Source organism: Larimichthys crocea, chromosome VI, assembly GCF_000972845.2.
Source record: "Larimichthys crocea isolate SSNF chromosome VI, L_crocea_2.0, whole genome shotgun sequence".
NCBI classification, from domain to species: domain Eukaryota; kingdom Metazoa; phylum Chordata; class Actinopteri; family Sciaenidae; genus Larimichthys; species Larimichthys crocea.
Genome location: NC_040016.1, coordinates 10,852,719 through 10,878,632, shown reverse-complemented (window position 1 = coordinate 10,878,632; position 25,914 = coordinate 10,852,719). Strand labels below are relative to the sequence as shown.

At 38.5% G+C, this 25,914-nt stretch overlaps 4 protein-coding genes across 9 annotated transcripts in view; 1 reads left to right on the top strand and 3 right to left on the bottom strand.

Moving 5' to 3' along the window:
* Window positions 1-748: 748 nt before the first annotated feature.
* On the bottom strand, window positions 749-7,534 carry hyal2b (hyaluronidase 2b). Of its 2 annotated transcripts, none has more exons than XM_010738689.3 (4): window positions 7,331-7,534; window positions 4,300-5,279; window positions 3,907-3,996; window positions 749-3,816 (listed from the first exon to the last, which is right to left on the bottom strand). In XM_010738689.3, the coding sequence occupies exons 2-4, from the start codon at window positions 5,248-5,250 to the stop codon at window positions 3,427-3,429; spliced, it is 1,431 nt and encodes a 476-aa protein (XP_010736991.3). In that variant the 5' UTR covers window positions 5,251-5,279; window positions 7,331-7,534; the 3' UTR covers window positions 749-3,426. The 2 variants fall into 2 exon arrangements, with proteins under 2 accessions (XP_010736991.3, XP_010736990.3); XM_010738688.3 differs by lacking the exon at window positions 7,331-7,534 and adding an exon at window positions 6,402-6,772.
* Window positions 7,535-9,429: 1,895 nt separating this feature from the next.
* Window positions 9,430-12,279, bottom strand: tusc2b (tumor suppressor 2, mitochondrial calcium regulator b). 4 transcript variants are annotated; one of them, XM_010738687.3, is made up of 4 exons: window positions 12,044-12,279; window positions 11,078-11,326; window positions 10,540-10,660; window positions 9,430-10,433 (listed from the first exon to the last, which is right to left on the bottom strand). In XM_010738687.3, exons 2-4 carry the CDS (start codon window positions 11,224-11,226, stop codon window positions 10,368-10,370), a joined length of 336 nt encoding a protein of 111 aa, XP_010736989.1. In that variant the 5' UTR covers window positions 11,227-11,326; window positions 12,044-12,279; the 3' UTR covers window positions 9,430-10,367. The 4 variants fall into 4 exon arrangements, with proteins under 4 accessions (XP_010736989.1, XP_010736988.1, XP_027135557.1 ...); XM_010738686.3 differs by having other exon boundaries at window positions 12,040-12,278; XM_027279756.1 differs by lacking the exon at window positions 12,044-12,279 and adding an exon at window positions 11,805-11,933.
* A 2,791-nt stretch (window positions 12,280-15,070) lies between these two features.
* Window positions 15,071-20,829, bottom strand: rassf1 (Ras association domain family member 1). 2 transcript variants are annotated; one of them, XM_019262482.2, is made up of 7 exons: window positions 20,712-20,829; window positions 19,007-19,363; window positions 17,933-18,057; window positions 16,324-16,428; window positions 15,931-16,219; window positions 15,733-15,848; window positions 15,073-15,646 (listed from the first exon to the last, which is right to left on the bottom strand). In XM_019262482.2, exons 2-7 carry the CDS (start codon window positions 19,296-19,298, stop codon window positions 15,497-15,499), a joined length of 1,077 nt encoding a protein of 358 aa, XP_019118027.2. In that variant the 5' UTR covers window positions 19,299-19,363; window positions 20,712-20,829; the 3' UTR covers window positions 15,073-15,496. The 2 variants fall into 2 exon arrangements, with proteins under 2 accessions (XP_019118028.2, XP_019118027.2); XM_019262483.2 differs by lacking the exons at window positions 17,933-18,057; window positions 19,007-19,363; window positions 20,712-20,829 and adding an exon at window positions 16,664-16,902 and having other exon boundaries at window positions 15,071-15,646.
* A 3,451-nt stretch (window positions 20,830-24,280) lies between these two features.
* The window catches only part of cyb561d2 (cytochrome b561 family, member D2), a 12,290-nt gene continuing 10,656 nt past the window's right edge, over window positions 24,281-25,914 (top strand). Inside the window, exons 1-2 of the mRNA XM_010738683.3 lie at window positions 24,281-24,686; window positions 24,776-24,813. Of these exons, the coding sequence (XP_010736985.2) occupies window positions 24,554-24,686; window positions 24,776-24,813 (171 nt within the window). The 5' untranslated portion in view covers window positions 24,281-24,553. The remainder of the gene's footprint in view (window positions 24,687-24,775; window positions 24,814-25,914) is intronic.

Here is a 25,914-nt window from a genome sequence, read left to right as displayed (position 1 = left end):
TAAAAACGGCTATGTACAACACCGGCTCACATATAACTTCCAACATGTCATTTTCTTTTTTTGACTTTCTTTCTTTCTTGAATATATTTCTATTTATATTAGATATGGTCTAATGCAAGTATTATCTGTATTTTCTTGTTTTGCACAGACCCGTGTAAGTCAGTATATTTGATACAGAGACAGTATTTTTCAATTCTTTTAATATTTTTTCACAAGAAGTAATTGAATCCTGGTGGACTGCAGACCCCAGAACAGAAAAATTAAAAACCAATTACATTAAAACTTTTTAAATAATTAAATTCATTGATAAAAAAAGAAAGAAATGTTATCAAATACAAAACCCTTTGATTTCATATTTGGTTTCAAACTATTACATCAATAGGTTTAGGCAGAATAAAGCTTGCAAATTAAAGTAATGTCCTCATGAATACTGAAGCTGTTTCTAAAATGGAGAGGGGGAGCGATACAAAACGATTCTGTACATTTTAGTTATTTTACCCTCCAGGCAGCCACTGATTTTTACTTATTTCCATGTGGTATGAAAATCAATTTTCAGAGACTGGAACCTTGCGTGAGGAATCACCATCAGTACTCAACATATAATGATGATAAGTTATATTAAAAAATGGATTTTACAGTGACTGATAACAAATATAATTAATCACCTTAAACAAGTCTCATGTTGATATTCATGCGGTTGTGCAATAAGTTCAAAGCAGTGGCTGCCTAAAAGATGAGCAAAATACACTAAAACATGTTTTAAAAAAAGGTTGGCAGCATTTTTCTACTTGATGTAAAAAGGCTCAACACTGCAAAAACATCTGGTTTACAGCTTTCTTTGAAACGTAAATAGTGATCCTTGATATTAACTTGTGAAAATCGTACACTGGGGTAAAATGTGCTGCCATACATGGGTGACGTCTTCCCATTTTATAATTCAAGTGTTAATCTGAATATGTTCAGATGCTCTAACACAATACATTATTTAAAGATAGTGACAAATAAAAACCAAGGGAGGTACAACAATCATAAAAGCACACAAGCATTTTCTCTTAGACAAGATTCACAGTGGAACATATCTCCAACATTGTACATTACATGGAAGAACACTATCTTTAGTGTAATGCACTACATGCTTTACAGACTTCTGTATCCAGCATTTCACCTTTTATTAAGTATCAACATGAAACAAAGCACGATCCACCTCAACGAAAAAAAGCAGTTAAAGTGCATTGTGTTATAAAGTTTGCGGCGTACATAAAACAGCACAACGTACCACTTGCCACAGTTACCCAGTTTCAAGGAAGCTAAATATTTTTTCTGAGCAACGCCATGGAGAATAAATACAGAACCTACTGCATAAATATGAAACTGCTCAGCTAGCACGAGTCTAGGAATTATATTTATTTGGTAATAAACTAATATGAAGATGTAGCTACAGTAAATTGATATTAACAGTGCCACTGGCAGGAACCCGGACACAAACTGCTGTGCAAGCCAAACTAGTCAAACTATGTGCTAAAAACAGACAAACAAACAAACAGATAGTTAAAAAAAACATAAACAAAACAGATTTAAAAAAAAAAAAACATTTTCAAAAGGATCCCTTACATTTGGTTATTAAAGAATTGTAAAAAACGTTTTTTGGCATTTTGTTAAAATATTTCTTGTTACTCATTAGCCGACAGTTAGCAAAACCAATATATATCTGGAACTAAATTAAAATTAATTGTGATCAGCCATCCGCCTCGTGTCTGTTTTCAAGAAAATTCACAATGATTTGGCAAAATGGACGCTGATAATTTCCTGTTTTTTTAAAAAGAAGATCATAACTTGCTTTCACAGTGATATGTGAATTAGAAGACACAATTTTTAAACAAATAGTAACTTTTCTCTTTTCTCTTCTTCTCTCTCTCTCCATTCAAATGAAGGCGCCCATCCTAATCATAAGCCCGAACCACCTTAGTTGGATGCTTTCGAGCTCCCTCCATATTTCCAAGCTCCTAACCCCATCTCTAAGACTGAGCCAGCAGAAGCTTGTATCAACAAACTCCTTCTATCAGTCATTAGCCAAAGGTCATGACTACGGGCGAGGGTTGGAACCTAGATGGACTGGAAAATCAAGAGCTTTGCCTTCCGCCTCAGCTCCTTCCTCATCACTACACCGATCCACTGGTCCATCTCACGCTCCAATTTCTCATTACTCGTAAACAAGACCCGAGACAATTAAACTCCTTTGCTTGGGGTAGCAACTCGCTCCCAACCCAGAGGGAGCAGTCCACCATTTTCCAGCAGAGAACCATTGCCTCTGATTTGGAGGTGGTGACTCTCATCACGGGCTGCTCCTCCTGAATCTGAGGTCGACAGAACCCTAGAAAAAACTTTCAAGTGGAGGCAGAGCAGTGACACTCCGATAATTGGAGCACACCCTCCAGTCCCCCTTTCTAAAGATGGGAAACACCACCCCCGTCTGCCCCTCTACAAGTACTGTTCCTGTACTCCACGCAACATTGAAAATCAAATCAAATCTTATCTGTATAGCCCAAAGTCACAAAAGACATTTAGCCTCGGAGGGCTTTACAATCTGTACAGGGAGTGAGAGACACCCTCTGTCCATTGAAAACACTTTACTTGGTAATTAAAAAACAACAACAACCGGAAGGCATATGGTATTGATATCAGTACAAAGCACTGTGCCCAGCAGAGGGCTGAGATGAACACCTCGATAATCAAAACTTGTAAACAAAGGCAACCATTAAAAAAGAAAAGAGCCCTTAGCGCCAAGTTAAGGCACAACTTTTAAATGAAACAGGCAGGTCCAGCCATGTTGTTTCTACATCGCCTTTTGGAATAATGTACAATTTATATTTCATTCACAAGGCTATGCGTTAACAGCTTCCATCGACAGATATAAACTATGATGCTGAAATGGGCAGCAATGTGCAAACACCGGATACCTAATGTTATTTTGTTGTGATGCACCGACAGGTGGTCAATACTGTGTGTCGCTGGGCATCAAATGTACCTTTACTTCCACTTATTTTTGCTCAAGGCTCATGGTGTTCTGTTCTAATGTCCCACTGAAAGTAACCTGATAGTATTAGTAGTCAGAGTCCTTTAAGGAGACAGTAAGATTTTAATTAATAACCTATTGCAATACTGATGGATGGATATTAATTCTAGGAGGTGGTCCTGAGAATGAAGCTCTGCCAGTGCAGCTTGTCAGACATAAATATTGCTGTCAGATGTGTCTGAGTGCTGGGATAATAATCTCCTGTCATACCGGGAGATTTCTGGTGACAGGATTGTCTGTCTGATGCTGTCAACACACCAGTATCACGAGTGCACAAAAACGTACCACCTTCATGTCAAACTGTCCTTTCAGGGCTGGCAGAAGCAACGAATAGTTTGGACTTCTCAGTTTCCTCAGTGTAGCAGAGAGAGGAGTCCTAGTGGGAGTAAAAGGCAAAGGGGCCAGGTTCCTAAGACAGAGGAGGCTCTATTCTGCCCTTTTTCTTTCTGAGCACAGGCCTCACCCCTGTACCCACTGTAGCACTGGCACTGGAAATGCGTGCGGAAAAAAGCCAGCTCTGCTTTGCCAGGCACGCCTGTAACCTTCAGCTTGCCGCCCTGACCGGTGATGCTGTGCACTACGGGGCTGAGATGCAGGTATACGTCGCTGTCCGGTGTTTTGCGCAGACAGCGTCCGTGGGATTTACACACCAGCTGACTGCACTGTTCTGCCGCTGTAGATACATTGAGCAGGTACCGGCCCAGCGGTCCCTGAAGATACTTATTTAGGGTGGAGCAGCTGGTCTGTGGGCAAACAAAAAGGAATGTTAACCTCAGGCCACCGAACACTAGGCTATTCAGCATGAAATGAACACAGAGGGGTATGACACTTACATTGCTGCTTGCATAAGAGGCGTCCCCCCAGAAGATTACACCTGCAGCTCCAAGTGCAACACTCTCACCAATGGTGGAGACCAGATCTGTCTGCAAAACATTTAAACAAACAGTTCGGTAACTTCATTCAATGAGGGAAACATTGTCACACAAAAATTAAAAGGGATAAAATCAACACAAGCAAATAAATACAATGCGTTTTATCTAATCTTCCTATAACTGTGACAGAAACACAGTCAAAGCTGAAACAATACTAAATGTTGTTTAATTTACTACTATTCTAGACATATAAACACTACAGAGAGATTTCTATCCTTCAGCAACTCCTAGGTGACACCATGAGTCTATAAACCTCCCCTACTTGTACTTGAATTGTTTCTTAAGCCAACTAACCTCAGTTAGGGGGGTCATCTGATTGATGTAAGTAGGGCGTGTGTAAACAAAAACAGGCCGTGCTAATCCATCCCCAACAGATGCTAGGCGCATCGCCTCCTTTACTCTGTTTCGGACAAAAAGGCGGCCATAATTTGTAGAGCTTAGTGCAGGAACGATGTATATAGATGGAAAAAACGCGGTGCACTCCATCCACAACCAGTTTAGTTGATCGTTGCGCTCCATCTCCACACGGGGACAGCGGCCTGTGTAGTTCTTCAGGCCGCTCCTGTAGTCATGGTTGTAACAATCTGGAAACAGGTAGAAGCCCCACAGCTGATTTGGCCTCAAACTCTTGGCAAGTTTTAGAGTCTCCAGCATGAATTTGCGAGCCGACAGCTCAAATTCCTGTTGTGCAACTTTCCCCACATGTTCTGGGGTCCACTTAGGGTTCTTTTTGGCCACCATTTCGCGGGATTTACTCCGATAGATATCTTTCGTGTCCCAATTTCGGATCCACAACGGGCGCCACTCCTCCCAGTCAATAACAGCCAAACCTTTCGCATCCGGCTCGCGTATATATTTCTGCAAACCTTCGGGCATCTTTTCATAGTGCTGAGTGAGGCTGGCGAGCTGTGGGAGGCCACCATAAACTGCATTGCCACCACGCTCATAATGGGGATACAAGCCAAGGCGCTCCTTATAGAAAATGGTGAGATTCTGCCGGACAAAGCCCTCATTGGGGGTCGCAACAATGTCAAACTGCTCCAGAGATAAAGTGACGCCACGTCGCGGGGCGCACTCTTGTGTCGGGGCGTTCCAGGCGAGAAGAACCGGCTTCTTGGAGTACAATGGCCATCTCGCCTGCTTTGTGTCTGCTGAACACAACACTGTCCACAATGTGAACAGAGTCAGACGCAACCAGGGCAGCTGGCCAGCTGTGGTGGAGAGAGAGTGGGAGACGGCCTCCATGGTCAGCGCTCACCTTCTCTCTGCTTTGTCTAGTAAAGAAAAATAAATAAAGATGATTAAAAACTTAAACGTCACAAATCTTAAAATACAAAACAGTGGACAGACAGGCTGCTACAGCTCCGCTGTCACAGGGACAGATACAGGAAATCTTTGCTGCCACATGCCATCACACTGTATAATAACAGCTAAAAATTCATAATTTACAGTCACTGCACATTTCTCCTTTCTTACGTTGCACCAAATCAACACTGCCAATTTGCTGCATATACTTTTGTACAATATTTTTTATTTTCTATAGCTATTTTGATATTTTATTATCAAAGTCAAAAAGTCAAAGTCAACTTTATTGTCAATGCTGCTATGTGTACAGGACATACAGAGCATCGAAATTGCGTTTCTCTCTTGTCTAAAACAGTATGGACACAAGTGTAGTAAAAGATGTAAAAAGAAAAGTATATAAAATATATATATAGAATAAAGATGTACAAATCTAAAAAATATATACAGCAAAAGACATCTGTGAGGCAATATGGTTGCTATAAATATAAGTATAGTGATATGGTTTACATTATATATGTACAGTCAACAATAAAAAATATTTGAAATATGTATTATGTATAGTTTGTTCCTTATATTTTTATTCTTATGTTGTCTATTGTCACTGTGTGTAATGCTGCTGCTGTAACTTTCCAGTTTGGGATAAATAAAGTCTATCTATCTATCTATCCATCTATCTATCTATCTATCCATCTATCCATCCATCTATACATCCACTTTGAGTTTCAAGTGTGGTAAAAGCAACATAGATTCACAGGCAGACTGAGGTTAAGTGAGTAAAGAGTTCATATGAGATGACACACTGTTTATTACTGATAGTAGTAACTATAGTTAGCTATTTACATCCTCTTTTCACTGGCGTTACATGAATCATCTTTCATCAGCAATCATCAGCAATGTTGGTTAGAGAAATGTAAAGCATCAGCTACTTTTAACATTTAACTACTACCACTACTACTATAACTGCATTATTTCTTCTTTTTCCGTCCACGGACTAAAGTTTCTCGTAACTTAGCCACATTAGCTCAAAGTTTCATTGAGAAAAAAAAAAAAAAAGCTAAAGTTGAGCTAACTCCGTTGTTGTTTCTTCTGACCTGTTCCGATGAAGCCGAGGACACGGGCTTAGTCCACTCGTGTAAGTGTAACCGTGACATATATTTGTTTTCCACGGCCCTGCCATGTGAATATTAACACTCATAGTCCGCTTTAATCCATGGTGGTGAAAGAAATTAGCCCGCCGAGGCTAACTGGAGCTACGGCAGCAGGAGCGTTGACCGTTGAGCAACAACGGAACACTGAATTAAGTTCTTGAGTAGGGGGGTCCTGAATTTATGAAAGACATAATTTCATTAAATTTGTCCTTTTTTTTACAGAGCATATGATTTTAATATAAAACTAGCTTTATTAAACACGTATCTATTATCATAAGCCTGTTTTGCATATATTTGAGGGTACATCACATACGTACGGATGCCGTGTGCACCCCCCTTCAATAAAAAACAAAGTAGTCTGTTCTTCAAGCGATTCAAGTGAATTTCATTGATAAGACCAAATGAGAAACAGGCTCCACACATGTTTAAAAAACCCAATAAATATGAACTATAAACAGAAATATGAGCAATATATTGTTCAATCTAACCTGAATAAATGTTTATGAGCTTGTTTTGTTTCTTTTTTTTATATAGTGGATTTCAGCAAAAGCAGGTGGAACACACTGACTTTCAGAGATATTGTCATCACTTAAAAACATATTTTATCTGTATTTTCTTTTACCACAAGTATCATAGTGACTGGGTTTGAAATGCAAATCATTTAAAATAAGCCTAAATACTTGAATTATTCCTCACAACAAGCATTATATTACTTTTAAAAGTGCTGTCTTTACATCTCTCTCAAATCACAAAGTCACAAATACAGTCCCACTTTGCAAGACAAGAAAAAAAGGAAATATTTCTATTCTTTAGATACAAAATCTATTTTTTAAATCTGTTCTTCCATGACGTGTTCAAATAATGTCTCTTACCAGGAACCTTTACCTCTCTGATCTCCGGATGAATGTGGTTCAAGTCAAGCTGTTTGTGTTGTTAAGGATCGGACGACTACAGGTCAAACTTGTTATTCGGATCAATCACAGTCTAGATACAAAAGAGGTTATTCATGCTGTGTTGAAATGCACCACTGACTTGTATTTGAGTATCCAGCAGACTCCACCCTGTCTCATATCTTTTATCTTACACACGTCACTCACTATAGAGTTTTGCCAACTTTTTTTTTTTGTTTGTTTCAATGAGAAGCTTTTTTTTGGTCCGGCATCAGAAATTAAGCCAGATTCACACTAAACATCTTAATTAGGATTTTAGGAATGACTTAGTTGTGATGTTAAGTTGTGTAAAGTTTACACACACACACTTTGGATATGATTTAAAGGCTTTCATTATGAAGGCACCCACAACTTTACAAGATTAACATGTGGTGACAGGTAAATGTAAAGGTGTGCTGAGTTCTGTTATGAAACACTTAACATTATGTGAAAAGAAAATTACATTCACAGTAAAACGTGAAGGTTAAAAAGAGCTGAAAGAATCCTGATGCCACAAAGTGACTTCACAGGAAATGAACGTGCCGTTTGCATTATGAGGTTAACTCATTTTAAGAGCTGAGATGAGAAACATGACTCATAGCTAACCGATGACCTTTTGCTGAAATTAAATGGAGTCATTGAACTGCTCAGTTAATGGATAACTTTAAGAACAGTTCCTTTGTGAGATCTGTTTGTACTTCTAGCAAAGAAAACACACTAAGGTGGTTATATTGACAAATATTTTCACACAATTGACCTCATTGTCCCATTATTTTTCAAACACTCAGACTTTATGGCTATTAGATTCCTCTTCTGAAGACAGTTCCTTCAGAGTATGTAGTAAATCAGCGGTTATCATAAGTTATTATTGATGACTGAAGCATGCATCTTTGTAAGAATGTACAATAATCCACTCATTATTCTGTGATAAATAAAAGATGACTCCTGTAAAAAAAATATCTTGTGATTTCATGTTTTAAAATATGCCTGTAGGTTTGTCAGCAGAGCCGCAGGGTGGGTAGTTTGCTGAGTCAAATCTTTTCCTTACTGTAACTCACCTCATGGCCTTGCATATTATTACAGCTTTGTCAAAGTAAATAACGAAAAGTTATTGTGCTGCCTTGTCTCCCCCAGACTCAGCTGAAAAAAGGTACTTACCCTGAGGTTAAAAAAGAAGCAGCACAGAGTCTTCTAAAATCATTTCATGGAAGCAATAAAGTGGAGTGGATTTTGGCACAGACCTCTTAATCCTCTAAGGAGCACACTATAACAGAAAGCTTTGTAGAAAACCTTTTCCCATGAAAAACATTCACTTCTCTTTCAACTTCACCCATCTCTCATTAGCAGACACACACACACACATTCACTTTACCTCCCAGCGATGGTTGGCCTTGGTAGTTTCCTACGCAGGTGGCCAATTTTCATCGCAGGTGGAGGTCAGGAAACATATTTTCACTACATGGGTGAACAGGTCCTGTCAGTTCGTTTGAGCGTTCAACCTTTTGCCAAAAAGCCGAATTCTGTCGTAGATTATTTGACAAAAAGCTCATACAAGCTTGCCAAATAACTATTGTATAAAGCCACATTTGAAGCTGAAACTGAAAAGAGATTTCTTGTAACTTTGTTCATCTTCTTAGTGTTTCAGTGCAGATTACTTTGTCCACAGTCAAACCTCCACAGGTTATCAATTTGTTCACACCAAGTCTTTAACCTTTGGAAATGTCTCTATGCATTCACCTACATAACACAATTTGATGTTTTGAAATTAAAATCACTCCATTGTTCAAATATTTTGTATTCAACTGAAATGCAAAATATGGTGTGCATCAGGATTTCAGTTAACTGCTTCGTTTAAAGTCACTGACTTAGTTTCTGTGAATATTTCCCACCAAACACGTAGATATAAAGGGTATATGGTATGAGGGAGAATGTGAACCATTGACAAATGAAACCAACCAACCCACCATGAGTAACTTTTCAAATGTATCACCCACAGGTTGCTTAAAATCCTTAATTCCCAGACAAATACAATACAAATACAATATGATCTCATTGGCCTCAGGTAGCTACAGCCTTTACTCTTTATCCTATTTTCACAATTTTATAGGCAATGACGATAAAATATATCCATGATTTTTTTTTCTCCTTTATGAAGTGAATGAGTAAACTTTAATATACATTTCAACTATATGTAGGTATAAAAAAAAATTTACTGTGACACAGTTTAGCATTTCAAATTGTAATTAAAAAACAGTTATAATAAATTAAAAGTGAAACATAATATGCCAAAGCAGCAAAGGAACCAACAGGATCTCTTACTGGACTCACTGCTGCTCACTGTGTACATGTGTGGCTCTGAGGTCATTGAAGCCAGTCCATCCAACATTATATATGACATTAATCCACTTTAGATTTTGTGGGCCAGTGATTGTCAACTCCCTAGGCTGTTACCAATAAGCAGATCCTGTTCCATGCATAATAAAGCAATTCATGATGGTGTCAAAAACTCAAAGTGTGCGCTTAAACTTTCCTGCTCTAGATATGACCGTGACAGAGCGAAGAACTGGTCACATTAAACTCCTCGAGGTTCGATCAGTCATACCAGAAAACAACCTGCAGCAGTAAATTCAGGACTCTGCACTCATCTGTCACATTTCATCCCATGTCTGCACACACATTCACACATACATGCATACAAACCATGATCTGTAAACTGAGTAGTTTTTTTTTTCTTTTTCCCCCTCGCCAACTTGGCACCCTTCATCTCCACCGGTGACCTATTCTGTGTCTACTTGCACACAAGCCAAAAACAGATCACATGCAGAGGCTCAGCACACATCGCATCAGCCTGTCCACATAAAGGGCATCAAATATATCGAGAGATCATGTTATTTTAAAAGGTGGCTCAGGCTTCCAGCTGTAGGGGAAACCACGGGACGGAGTTGACACAGTGGAAGTCCGAGACGCTCCTCAGACATCATCAAGCTTCACAGAGGACAACTGGGAAATCTACATGGATGCAAGGGTGGTCCAGCTTTATAATTCCCTGGAAGGACACAAAGAAACGAGATTTAAAATTATTTGGACTCATAATACAAACAAACTACCTGGTGGTGAGTGAAACGCTGGTGTAGGAATTATGATTTTCTCACCTGAGGTGTTAGGTTTTTATGAATCCTCTTCAGCTTGGCTTTTTTACGGCCATTTTTTGTCACAATTGTTTCTTCATAGAACTCATGGGCGAGGTCGCCATCTTCATCGAGGTACAAAGAGCTGCAGCAGAGAGACAAAGATTCATTATCCATACATGCATGCATACATACATAATATGTCTATGTGTATCCAAACCCTCAGCAGACACTAAAATCACTGGCTGCTGACCATATTACAAGATATATTACAAATGTTGTTTTTAATCCCACAATGTATCAAATACAAAAGAAATCAAAACATTTACTCAGTTGTCTTTCTGTGTCTGGTTTTAAAAAGTCAAGGGAGTACAGTCTTGGTCTATGGTATAATGTTTGATTTACGCTTTATACAGGCTAAGTGTGAACGTTACTGAATCTTTAAAATCCTCATACAGGCATCTTGAACTAATCTAAAAGCTATTGGAGTACACATTATTAGAAGAGCAAAGTGTACGAGTCCATCAATCTGTGAAAAAAGTGTGACGGAGGCTACATTTACCTTCGTCTAGTAAACACAAAAGGCGTTGCGCTCGCGAAACTTCGAACTCTTGCCATCGACTGTTCATTTCCATCTTTGGTCGGATCGTCCGTGCTACCTGAGCCAGAAAAAGGCCAAAATCCTTTGGATTTGGAGCCGCTGCCACCCATCTTCAGCTGCAGCACATTATTTTCTCGGGGTCACAGGACTGCCAGTGAGTGCTACAGCGTCACCGTACCAGACACAATGTTGACCTTGAGGAGACGAAACCTAAAAAAGGAGACACGTGAAAGTCATTTTAGGAAACATACGTTAGGTTAGTTATATGTTTGTTTCTGATGGTGTGGACAAAAAGGGTGGTAACACACACACACACACACACACACACACACACACATTCAACCTTAAATATGAAAAAGGCAACACATTAGCTGCACTACAGCACAACATGTGCATGTACAACTAGTGCAAAGCGACACAGTGAAAGATATTACTCAATAGCTATTTATATTTCTAATTATAGCTCGCTCATAGCTCACAGACAAGGCCCAGACTGAGTCCATTCAGGACAGTTATGAGTCCAATCATTGTGTCCTATGGCCAGTTACATGACAGTGCAACCACACGATGCTACATGACATTAATAAGTCGCACACACCTGTCCGCCTTTGTGCCACGATCCAGTCAGGTTTAAATTAGTATTATGACAAATAAAACAACTGTTTCAGCCTCGGTGACATTAGATTACCTGGACTAGCTGGCTAACTGGTTGTCTTTGACGGACAGAAAGACACCGTCTCTGCTTTTGTCTCGTCAGTAAACCTGTCTGTCGTGTCTCTTCGTGACAGTACAGTTATTTATCAGTTAGCTCTCTGTTAGCCACGGTCAACATATGGTTACACTACATTACGCTACCGATGCTAACGTTAGCTGCTTTTTGAAAACTGATCATTTAACTGGTTTTAATAAAAAAAATAACATACCTACAGTGTGGGGTTTTTTTTTGGTGTATTCGCAGGTATTGAAATGTTCTTTGACGGATTTGTCTCGGTGGTTTTTGGCTGATATAAATCTGTGCCAGCAAAAAAAAAAGAGAGAGAGAGAGAGAGCTCATGAAACACAGAAGCAGCTCCGCTAGCTGTTTATGATGACTGACGTCACTGTGTCTCTAACGGCTCGTGGGGACATGAGCGCGCGAGCGCCAACACGTGGACAGGAGGGGGGACAGAGGAAACACGTGCCAGTGAAGAGCTGAACGAGTCAGTGATGGGAATTCCGGATCTTTTCAGTGAGCCGGATCATTTGGCTCTTTCGGCTCCCAAGGTGGCTCTTCATTTTACCTTTTATAATTCAGCCAAATTTAGAGGCCTGTTTTCACTTGTGATTTGTATTTGAACGCATATGTCACTTGAATTTCAATAATTTGCTGTAGCCGACTGCATTTACAGTTGTAAAATCCCTTGTAACTCCCTGAAACCACCCAATGAATGCACTAACTTGCTTGAAGAACCACTCTGCTACACAGAGCAGATAGAAACGCCTATATAAACCTAAGCATAGCAATTAAAAAAAAGGACAGCTATTGACATTTTTTTATTTTTTTATTTATATAAACACACACACACACACACACACACACACACACACACACACACACACACACCACAACAACACACACACACCACACAAAGTACTAGAAAAAAAAGAAATTAATAACAGCACTCATAAATGTGCTTGGTCAATGCCCACCACTGACATCTGGACAAATAAAACCAAAATGTTTTGTATATTGTAAAAAAATGATATATTTTTGCACCACACTCCTGTCTCGTCTTCACTCCTCTCTGTCCTTCAGCTTGTCTCCCTCCGACACATCACTAGAACAAGAGCATAAAGTTACTACCTGTTAACCAATGAAGTGAGAGAAATTTAATTTAAACTAATTCATAGATGTTATCCATCCAAATGTTAGAAGATTCAAAAAAAGATATTGGTGTGAAATGCACTTTCTGTTCTGAACATATTGAAACAGTTCCTCATTTATTTTGGCATTGCCCCTTTGTCCAAAACCTGTGGGTCGATATCTGTAACTTTGTTGATAAAAATGTTGATAAAGATTTTAAGTTGTTTTGGAGGGATGTACTATTTGGGCTCTTTGACTTTAACAAAAATAGAGAAAAATTAAACAAAATATTTATTTATCAATCTCAACATATTGATGGCGAAATTTCATATTCATAAATGTAAATTTACTCGAAGAAAACCATCTTTTGTTGCCTTTCACAGTGAGCTCAGGCAGTACATTGTTTCCATTACATTTTCTAACAACACAAAAATATACTAGTGTAAGCTTTTTCTCCCCCTGGTGTAGAATATACATGTGAAATGCTTTTGTAATGATTTGTATCAAATCAAATCAAATCAAATCAGATTTTATTTGTATAGCCCAAAGTTGCCTCAGAGGGCTTTACAATCTGTACAGGGAATGACACCCTCTGTCCTTAGACCCTCGGTTCGAGTGAGGAAAAACTTGCCCACAAAAAAAGTGGAAGAAACCTCAGGAAGAGCCACAGAGGAGGGATCCCTCTCCCAGGACGGACAGACGTGCAATAGATGTCATGTGTACGGAACAAATCAACACAAACATATTGTACAATTACAATGAATTATAAAATGATTACAGTAGCAGTGGAACCTGTGATAGAGATAGAGAGACACAGATGCACAGCAGCAGCAAATCATAAACTACTATAAACTGTGATGGAGATATGGTAGCAATAATGACAGTAGTAATATGTGTAGTGGACGTCGTGCAGGACCACAGCAGCAGACACGATCCACGAGAACCTGCTGGACAATAGAGCACAGAAACTCCAGGGAAGAAGTTTAGTTAGTAACATGCATTAATGAGATATGTATGAGACAAACAAACAATATAACATGAACAATGACAAACTCAAGACAAAAACATAATAATCATACATTTTAAAGTAAAGTCACACCTCCATGAGAAACCAAACAAATTATTGCTGTGGTGTATATCACATATCAAATATATAACAGATATAAAGAGGAATGAGAGGAACATCAAATAAATAATAGGTGAAATCAATAGAAGTGAAATCATATAAACAAGTAAATCCTAATCCTAATCTACATTAATCCTAATTAAATACGAGGGGTTTAGGATAGGTTAAATTCTTTTATAAGTGTGTACAGTTTATTTGCATGGGGATTATTTATTCGTTTCAGACATTTTTGTAACAAAGGGATTTCATTCTTAAGAGCAAGCCATGAGGAGAGGGGGGGATTTGTCATATCGACACTTGTGTATATCATATTTTGTAATAATGATCAGATTATTCACTAAAAACTAATTTCTTTTGTCTTTGAGGATTACTCCTGTTTGAATATTTTGAGAGGACCAGACGTCCATGTCTCTGGAGCTGGACGAGATCAGGTCATGGAGAGATTTCCACAAATTTTGGACAGTCTCACATTCTTTAAACAGATGGTGCAGCTAAAATGAGCTGAACAAGAGCATACTGTAAAAAAAAAAAAAAGGTACCAGCCTGTCCCATTAAAGGTGCAGTGTGTAAGATTTGGGGCCTTTATTTTCAGTATAAGGCAGACATATTCATAACTATATTTACATGCGTGTATAATCACCTGAAAATAAGAATCTTTTTATCTTTGTTATTTAAAAATAAGTCTTTTATATCTATAGTGGGAGCAGGTCCTCTTCCATAGAGGCTGCCATGTTGAAACATAGTTTTTCTACAGTAGCCCAGAGCAGACAAAATAAATACTGACTCTAGACATGGCTTAGCACATGACTGAATCTTCATTTACATCCTCATTCTCTTTCATAACCAGGCTTTGTGTACTTCAAAGTTTAGATTGGGCCACTTATTTCCAACATGAAGGAAATCTCAATGTTGTAAAATACAATATTATAGCACACACACAATGTTTTGAGTTTAGATAGATAGATAGATCTGTTTATTAGATAATTAGAATGTAAACACATTGTTTCACATTTTAAATTGCCCAAATTCACATCACGGGTTCATTAAAGTGCCAAATTTTAAAAAACAATTCCAGAGGATATAAATGAAACTAAATATCACATAATAAAAGACCAGAAAGACTAAAATTGTGTTTTTAATACCACTATAAATAATCCAGTCAAGCAGCACGATATTTCAAGAAAGAACGGCATCCAGTTAATTCCAAAATAATTAAAATTTCCCCCCATTCAGATGACAGCAGTGGCTCTGCTCGCACACTAGTTTATTAAATGTAACACCAGTATTCCTGCTTCAAAAACAACATTTCATCATCTGAGCTATTCCCTTCTCGTTTACATTGCTGATCAATGGTACTATTCAAAGTGGCAGAATGTTCTTCCTCATGGTTAAACATGAGGATCAGCTGGATTCAACCAGGGGTAGAGACCCTCGCGATGGCCTGCTTCATCATGTCTCTAGCAAGAGTGTAGCGCTTCACAATCTGCCGTACATGCGCTTCTTCCTCACGCTTCAGGATTCGCAGAAAGTTGCACAGCTCAGGAAAACTAAATGCGTCCCACTGTGGAGGAGAGCAATTTAACATTTTCAGTATATATTGACAAGTTTATCATATGACTTCACCTTTAGAGCCAAATGGAAACTTACATTTACTTCCCCTGTCTCATTCTCTTTCAAAACCAGACTCAAGACTTTTTCACTGGGGCCAGCACACAGACGCAGGTAGAGGGGGCACTCATCATCGGACAGTTTACGCATGTACACTAGAGGAAATTAAATTCAGCACATTTAATACTGGGTTCTGTTTTCTTTTGCATTAACTGCACATTATTGAGGATGTTCTACCTTGACTTTGTCTCTCGGTGCGTTCAAACAGTGCAAACTTAGCTGGGTTGTCCACCACTGTGAACTTGTTCAGCAGCGCCTCGATGACTTCTCGCACACGTGTTTGGGAGCTTATATGCAGGTGCTTGGCAGTATCTTTGGGGAGGTAGAAAGATGTCCGCCGATTTATCTGCCTGCTGTGCTGGTTCTCCTCCTGTGTGGAGCACAGACTCTGACGTGGAGGCAGGGAGATAGGACGGACTAAGCTGAAGTGGACTTTGATGAAACCAGTGTAAGACCCGTCTTTATTCTGCAAGGTAGACATATTTGGATTGTAAGAATGTTAGAAAGGTTGTGTACTAATACAGTTAAAATACAGTTCAACTACACATTTTTGGTTTAATAATCACTCACAATCACCATGTTGAGATTGGTGTTGATCTGTGCATTATACTCCTTAATCTTGTGTTGAATCTCACTGACAGTCAACTTCCGTTTACCCAAATCAATCTGTTCATCCTAAAAAAAAAAGAGAAAAGAGCAGGTACAGCAAATAGACCATGTGATGTTAGCAGAAAGCCTCACAAATGAGCTTTGACAATGAAGAGAGAGTGACAGGACAGAACATAAATAAATAAAAGTAAAATCAGTTCAAGCTCAAAAAGTTGGAAAACAAACACATAATTCAATATAATAATCCAAACAGAAAACAGCTTTGTGTCTACAGGACTGATGAATTATGTCGTAGCCTCACCGCTGATCTCCTGACCTTGTGAAAAAAAGACGTACGCGCAGTAAAATACAGCTCCAGCTCTGAGCTGCTGTCCTCCTGACTACAGAACGTGTCACTCGCTGCGCTTCCCCAGGTCATCTCCAAGGTAAAACAAAACCTTTGTCTCTTCTCCAAATGTAGTGTGTCAGAAATTTGTCTCCTTTCCTCCGTGTCTCTGTCTTCAGTCTGGACAGATCTGAATCTACTAACACCTCTTTTGACCTCAACATTTACATTTGCTCCTCCCTGACAATAAAACCTCACAAAGGGCCAGGCCACCTCACAGGGAGATCTGCTCAAATTAGAGTAGTTCATTCAATGCTATTGTTGATGTGTGCGCATATATTAGCATTGAACTGAAGATCTCTTTCATATATAATTGACCATATTACAACAGAAATCCACTTTTCTGCCAACACCTCACACTGTGTTTAAACATAGCCCAGTGGAGCAAGAGAAATGACAAAATAAATACAAATGTTCTACTTTATTGACTATTTTTTTGTGTATAGGACCATGCTAGAAACAGGGGGAAATGTATTTGCATAATAAAGACATAATAAAGACAATAATACCTGGTTGACAGCTTTTTGATCTTTGTTTTCTGGTATAAAAATCTGAATCTGTCCTGCCACTTTCTAAGTTACAAAGCGTGGTAGAGTAGTGAGTTTCTCAAACATAAAGTCACTGGTGACATGGTGATATGCACAGTTATAAATGACAGAAAACAATCCACTATCTAAAAGGAGATGTATACTGGTTTATCCTATTGGACATGATGGTAGACTTCATATTAGAATAGTCCAGGCTGAAAAACAGTGAACCAGTGCTTTAGTTATCTGATAACTTGTGCTGGGTGATTTTTTGTGTGATTGTGAAATAAGGACAGCTGTTTGACTGTGACGTTGTTAAGTCATCCCCTCCCCACAGCTCTGCTCTTAATTGGCCGTCTGTATAGATGCATTGACAATGAGGACATAATAAAACCAAGACATATGGCACACTCATACTCAGTGGACAGCAGTGGACAATCTGGTAGCCTCCATCTGCTTTGACCTACACAATATGAACAGAGGCAGTATGGAGCAGATTTTATTATACCTGAAATCATTTGTCTAGTTGAACAGTTAAATCACTGTATACCCTTGCATATGTCCTTTAAAGTAAATAATAGAACAATCCAGTGAAAATACAAGGCTTTCTATATGTACCAATGTTTGTAAATGATGTGATTGTGGCCTTGTTCCTCACCACATTTGTGTCTGTCTCGATGGAGTCGACTGAGTAATCTTCCTGGTCTGCTAACAAACTTCCATCTGTGCTGCAGTCCAGCTGGATGAACAGTCGGCAGCGGTAGTGACAAGTATAACTGCAGTCTGAGAGAGAGAGAGAGAGAGAGAGAGAGAGAGAGAGAGTGCAAATTGCAATCTCAGTTATTCTCTGGCTAGCGGTCAGCTGTTGTGTCAAGCCCTCTGTTGTGGATTTTGTTCAGTAATCTGCTGAAAAACATCACCCAAAACACACTAACCTAGATAAATTGTCTGTTATGTAAGGAACATGCCAATGTGTTTTTTTTTATGTACAGAATAAAAATAGCTAATGTTTAATATTTAATGGGTTGAAGAACCTCAAGTTAATGTCTTTGTTATCCCGGGACAGAAATGTCTGAAGTCAAATGATAAAGCCAAACAAATACTGCACAAACATGAAGCTTTCCAGAGCTTCCTACAGATTAGGACAAACTCTGTGATAAAGTTTCTCATGGATGAGAAAAATAACATGACCACCCTGCATCCTATAGTGATAGCATATCACAGCTCTGTGACATAATGGGGTTACAGAGCTGATTTGTGCTTTAATTTAAATGCATTTGAAGCCTTTTAAAGAAAAATAAAGTTAATGTTAACCAACTACAGCGACCATTATATCTATTATTAAGCCCATATGCGGGAACATGATGATTCAAGATAGCTTAATAAACTGCAGGTCATTGTGTGGGATTTAAATCCGGTTTGCTTTTAGGTCAACAGGAAAAACATCTTCACCTACACACTAAGGCTCATGTTATTCTGTATTTTTCTCATTGCCAAAATCAACAATATATTAGTCAAGTTCTGAGTATTTATTTAACTTTTATCTCGTCTTTTGTCTCTTCTTTGCCAAATGGATTAAACTCAAAATACGAGTGTAGGAAGGTGGAAGGAGAGTCTGTAAACATAAGTGTACTGAAGTGTACACAAACAACAATTACACCGAGTGTGAACCACAAAGGGAGAACAGAAAGAAACGTATAAAATGATTGAAGAGACACTGTAAGATACTCACTGGCACAGCGTAAACTTTGCTTATAAACACCCCAGATGAATTCTCCACACAGGTCACACCAGGTGAGATGGGTGTAACTATAGGGCTGGAAGTCATGACCCACTGCCGCCTCTCTTGTCTGACACCAGGGTGCCTCGATGGTGACGCTGTCTCCAACCATACGGACGACATGGAAGTGGCCTGGCTGAACCGGGTTTACAGGCGGTGGGACTTTGCGTGTCGCAGGAGGAGCCAGCTCAATTGGATCATTTACACTGAGGTCTTTCAGTTCAATCAGCTCACATTTAGACATCCTGTCCTTGATAGAAACGCTGACATGTCAGGTGAGCACTTGATGTCCATGAACTTCATCCATTCCTGAGAGGAGACAGCATTAGTATGTGCACATTAGCATCATTAACAGGAACAGGTGGTTCATAGGAGCTGCAAGACAGTTTGAAATGCACAAGTTTGTGTAAAACACAACTAATAAATGTATTGGTCATAAAATAATCTGACACATTTAAATCAGTTTCAATTCAAGCAATGAAATTCTTTAAAAAAAGAAATCAATGTTTTATACTGTTTCATGGTGTTGGGTTCACAAATTGGAAAATAAAAGATTAACATTAGTTATTTGATGCCAGGATTCATACGATTATGATCAAATGTGGGTCAAAATATAATCCTGTGCAATCCCGGGACAACTCATACTGTTTCTCCTGTGCACGACGGTGAAACCAAACTGCATATTTTAGACACATCCACCAAAAATCACAGAACTGACTTAAAAGTGCATTTATTTAGTATGTAGAGTATTTCCATTTCTTGCTACTTTATACTTCTTCTCCACAAATATTGTTAATTTCCTTCACTGTTTAATACACAGTTATAATAATATTGCAGCTTGTGATTATATATAAAATACATGATACAACATATATGATTACCTTAAGAAATATGAAGCATTGTTGCAGATTAAATTAAGATGTAGCAGTGTATAATGTAAGTAAAATGAGCATTACTACATTACAAATGCTGCTTATGTTTTTAAGGCATCCGCTGATACAATGTAAATATGTCAGTGATCATTCTGCTGCATAATGAGTACTTTTAGTTTTTACTTGTAGTTTTACCTAAGTAAGATTTTGAATTCTGGACTTTCACTTGCAGTGGAGTACTTTTACATTGTTGCTACTTTTACTAAATAAACAAAATACTTCCACCACTAGTGGCAGGCATGCAGACAGATACACAAACGCTGCATGGCAACAAACTTTTCTAAACTGTAGACATGAATACATCCTTCTAGAGAATCATTTAGAAGAATATAAGTGTAAAACGATCACAGGTGCCTTAGAAACCAGTTGCATTAGTTTCCCAGTTGAGCTGCATTGTGACTTGAATATGAACAACCCGGGGCTCTGCCAAGTGGGTCACTGCACGGTGCAATTATCCACACGGGGCAACAAGAGCGCATTGTAACCGGGATCATCCATGCATAATTTGCTAGTTTTCTCATAAAACTAAGTATATATAGTTCGAACTATACAGCAAAAGTTCAGATTATTCTTCAATCTGTTATTTGTTGCAAAAAGCAGCTCAGTCAGTAACGGAACCGCCCGGTTTAATCCGGTCCAAAACGGGACGAAAAACTCTTTGACAGTCAGAACAAATGTTTGGATCTTGCAGACAGGCAACCCGTTAAAAAATAAAAGCACCTTACCTGGTTTGATTCATCACCGCCGTGTATCATAGAAGAGATTTGATCGCAGTTTGTGGTTTGTAATAACACCGAACCGTCCCCCGCTGGACACACGCACCTCAGTTTGCGCATGCACATTGTGAGTGTGGGATTATCGTCTAATCCAGTGTGTCTATTAAACCATCCTGAGTGAGGCACCACAGGAGGAATCCCCCCTCTCCATGTGAACGGGGATGAAGCACTTATGACTATACACTACATGCAGTATCCCTATTCATAATAATTCATAATAATGGCTTGATAGTTCATGTCCTGATAAATAAATAAACTACTAATAAAATAGGTTATTGATCATGTATTCATTACTTATTAACAAATATAACTGCAGGCATTAGGTTTTATTGGACTATAGTTATTCATGCAATATACAACAATTATTTCTGGCAACTGTTGCTTTTATCAGCGGCTCATAAAGTATTAGTAAATTAAATTGTAACTATTAATAAAGACATTAGTCACAATTTAGTGGTAACCACTGCTTGTTTTTGGACAGTAAAACATGTTGTTGATGTTTTAGCATTTTGTTTTACATATTGATATGATGTATTTTATGTATTTTAGTCTGTTTTATTTATTTTATGGTTGGTTCTGTGTTAGTTCTAGCCTACATTTTAGGTGGCTGTAAGACAGATGTCCTTTGGGGATAATAAAGTTGGAAATTGGAAACTGAATGTATGGTTGTATATCAAAAAGTCTCAGACCTCTATATTTATAATAAAATCCACAACTTAGTCTGTATAATTGAATAATTTTTATAATTGTAATTTTTAGTAAGGTATCCTGAACGATACTATTCATCACTCTAAACGAGAAGCTTTTTCTCAAATGTTGGATATGAACAGTTGGGACTGTTTTATGTTTAATTAAAGGATATTTGGAAAAAACTCAAAGAGGAAAAAGCCTTCAGGCTCAAATATGGAGCACAGATGACGGGTTCTGCCCTGTATCATCTTGCTCATGCATGTTGGAATATCATGTCGATTCGTAATGAGTTCATTTATTCCACTGACAGTCTTTGAAGCTCTGTAAACAAAATAAAGCAGGATCTCACAGCGACAGAGACAAAATGACAATTTTTAACATCTATAACTAATATAGGAAATTATAATACGATTGCTAATGTTTTGGATTTTAACTAGTCCTGCAATGTAGGAAAATAAGCAAACAAGAGTGTTGTGTATTGCCTTATGTAATTGAATTATGATTTATTATGTAGTACTGATATACTAGATACAGTTATAAAAATGCATGATATGTTATAAGATTATCATAGATTTTGCATGAATCTTTAATCTGCAAAGTTTTGCAGTTTGCAGATGTTTTGATTATAGATGTTAGTGCCATCATCTGGACACGACAAGTGACTAGCTTTGCCTGAGTGTGGGTCACAAGTGGAACCCTGCCAGGTCTAAACTCCTCTCAGAGAAAGAAACAAACAAAGAGTCTCAATAAACAGTGGAAGTGCATGTAAGACAGAAGGGGATAGAGAAAGACAGAAAGAGAGAATGGGAGAGAGAGAGAGGAGGGGAGGGGATGGCTGAATGACCATGTTGTTGTGTTTTCTGTTGCTGTGGCTGCTGCTCGCTGAGGCCCTGCAGTCACAAGCTTATTAGAGAGTAATTGGAGCACAATAACCAATGAACAGCTGACCAGTGAGTGTCCGCTGAGTTGCTGGATGTGGAATGGGTGGTATTAGTCTGAGCTGTCACATCCTTAACCAACAACATGCACCCAAACATCAACATTTATCCTATCTATGGTAGTCTTAAGTGAACAGGATTGAGATTTTTACATGACATCACTAGAACTTTAAATAAAACTTTGTGTCTACAGCTCTGGTCTTGAGTTTGTGTCATGAGATTGCATCTGCACTGCAGATTCTTTCTAAGGGGCATCCACGTCAGCCAAGAGGAGGTGAGTTCATTCAAAAAAATAAAGCACAGAGGATTTCCGGACATTCCAATTTCAAAATAAAAGCGTGAAAAGTTCAACATTTGGAGAAATAAAAAAACTATTAAAAAGTAATTGGACACAGTTACAGCTCTTCTCTATGTATGCCACCTCATCATCATTAATATATATTTATGTTTCACTGACTGATGCTCAGTTACCTAGGACTTCTAATGCTCATAGTCACAAGTCTATAAGAGTGGTTATAATTTACTTCTTGTTAAACGGCAATGCAACATCTGTGCAGTGTCTAAAACACATGCAAGTGTTATTTATTTATTTTAGCTAATTAGACTTATGACGTTTGGCAAATCTATGAATCACTTGAGGTACTGAACTTCACAAGTTAAAGAAGGATAAAGATGCTACTGTTCTCACTGTAACAGGTGCAACAAAACAATACGAGGACCAGATGTTAGTCAAGCAACACACACACACACACACACGCTTTCCTCAAGGGAGGTCTATTCATGCAAGACAAATAAAAAAACATGGGTGTGCATGGTGCTACTATGGGGCTATGTGGCAAAAAAACAACAAAAAAACAAGCTGCATGTTGAGCTGATATCCCTTAAAATATCCCTTATTTTTGGTCATTCCTGGCTCAACCACACAGTACCAAGCACTGAACCTGGGGTGAACAAAAACCCAGCTTTTTATTTTCTTATGTTATTGTTTCTTATGATTGTATTGTTTTGATGCTTTGGTGATTTTACCCTGTATAAAGTGTCTCTGAGTACTTAGAAAAGCGCTCTTAAATAAAAAATGTGCTATAATTAGTATACTTATATACAGTGCATATTCCCAAACAAATTTTCCACTACAGTAATCAAATTCACACATTCAATGAACAGATACACAATGGGGGCCCTTGAAGGTCTGGGGCCGTGGGCAGTTGCTGTCTTTACCTGGTTGTTAATCAAGTTTTGAGTGTACATCCATTTACATTTAAAAGGACCTTTCAATTTAAAAAAACACATGCAGTATCTGCGGGGGTCTTCAGCCTTTTTCAACCTTTTTTCTTTTTTTTTTGTTTTGTTATAAAAATTAGGATTATACTGGGGTGCAGATGTTTTAACTCATATAGATAGTGTGTGTATTCTGTCTTTCGCATGTCTCGTGCACTTCCCTTGTATTGGCCTGTGATTTACAGAGGCTGGCAGGGAGAGATAATTATAAATCAGTAGTACAAGGACAGGAGAGACAGGTTAGGGAAGTGTCATTTGGATATAAAACACAATGCTCACTACTGAGCAGAAAACCGAAAAGGAATGTTATGATGTTATCTGTATCAATGGGGAGGTGTCCGAGACAGCCCATTTTTAAAAAAAATGTATAAGAACCAACTGTTAGAGCTCCTCAAGGAGCCTTTTCTCTGTTAAACGCTCCTTCTTGTACAAGAATAATGAATTCAACAGTTTTATTTTTTATTTTTTTATTCTCACAAATTATTTTGGATGAAAAAATAAATTATTATGACAAAAATTGGCGGATCCCCTAGGGGGTCACGGGCCCCTGGTTGAAGACCGTTGATCTTTTGGACGAGACAGCGCTTTATTCTGAAAAACCTAACAGGAAGTTGTGTGTTTCCTTGCCGGTGACGCTCATTGGTGACGCTACACAACAAGGCAGCGTTGAACTATATTCACAATTAATAAACTCGCTGTTTTGTGACAGTTATCTGGTGATGTAGACTTATTTTAAAGTTTTTTTTTTGTAGTTTTACTTTTTCCATCCTGCATCGGTTCCGGTTGCGTTTGGCTCAAACTGCCAGTTCACTCGAGGTGACGACCCGGCGTGGGTTCGGTTACTTGTGGTGAGCTTGGCCTCGGTCCACAAAACTTGTCCTTAACATGGTTCACAACAAAGATCCGGAACCTGAGCCTCTTATCTACGGTTGTACCAGGACAGCCTCCGCGGTGCTGACCCATTTCATCTGCATCGCCTTCACTGCAGGCATCGCAGTTCTGTCTCGGCCCGGTTCAAGTGAGCGAGTCTTCACTGTCCAAACATCTTTATGTGTGTCACTGTGTTTGTTTACAACCCGTTTATTGGTGTCATTTGTTTGTTTTTAGGTTTGTTTTCCTGGCATCCTTTCCTCATGACCCTAGCGGTGAGTTTCAAAATAAGTTTCCAGCTGTAAACACAGGAAATGAATCAAACTTTTAATTTGTAAGAGTTTCCTGTCTAGATCTAGATTAGTAGAAGCAGCATCATAAATGTAAACTTTGAAAACAAGGCGACATAGCATGAAAAAGCTCCCCCCACCAATCCAAAACAGTAAAAAATAAATAACTTACTTAAAACAAAAAAACAAACAAACAAACAAACAAAACAATAACAAAAACAAACAGTAACAAAATGATTAATAAAGTACTTTAGATTCTGATTCTGATTAAAAGTCCAGTGTGCAGGATTTAGGAGTATTTATTGGCAGATGTACAATATTTATATCTACAGTGAGGGCGGGTCCTCTTCCATGTTGAACTGCCATTTTTCTACAGTAGCCCACAACAGACAAACTAAACACTGATCTAGATATTATAGTTGTGCCAAATCGTAACGGTTCCTACTATACTAGAAATTCTACACGACGGTACTACCGTGGATTACTATACTACCGGTGCCAGTTTCCGCTACATAGCGGCCGCCTCTACTCTAATTTTGCTCAAAAAACCAAACTTGTTGTTTCAGACTTGTTTCAGTCTGATTCTTACTTCACCAGTATTATGTTTATCATGCACCAAACAACATCATAAGTAATTGATAAGTATTTATAACTTGTACAAATACATTGCAGTTTATAAAAATAATAGGCTGCAGTATCGCGATAATAGCCGGAACCGTGATACTTTGTCTGGTATGGTATAGTGGTTGCTTATTTTGGTATCGTGACAACTCTTTTTTCTTTTTATGTGAATGTCTCAGCCAGAGTTCTTCTAGAGAGGGTGAGATTTTGAGAGTGTAGATGCCAGCTAATATTGTTATGGTTGTTGCTATGGTCATGAGGATGTGGATCACGTGGTGGTGCATCAGCCAGGTGGTGAAATCAGCTGTTCACCTGGTGAATGTGTGTTTTTTTTAACTGAGAGGGTGAGGGGGGGAAGTCCTTTTGACTTTTGCTGACCTCATGATCTTGGAGGTAAACTGACTTATGATTTTATGGATTGTTGGACTATTCACTGCTACATTAAAAAACATGCAAATCAGAACT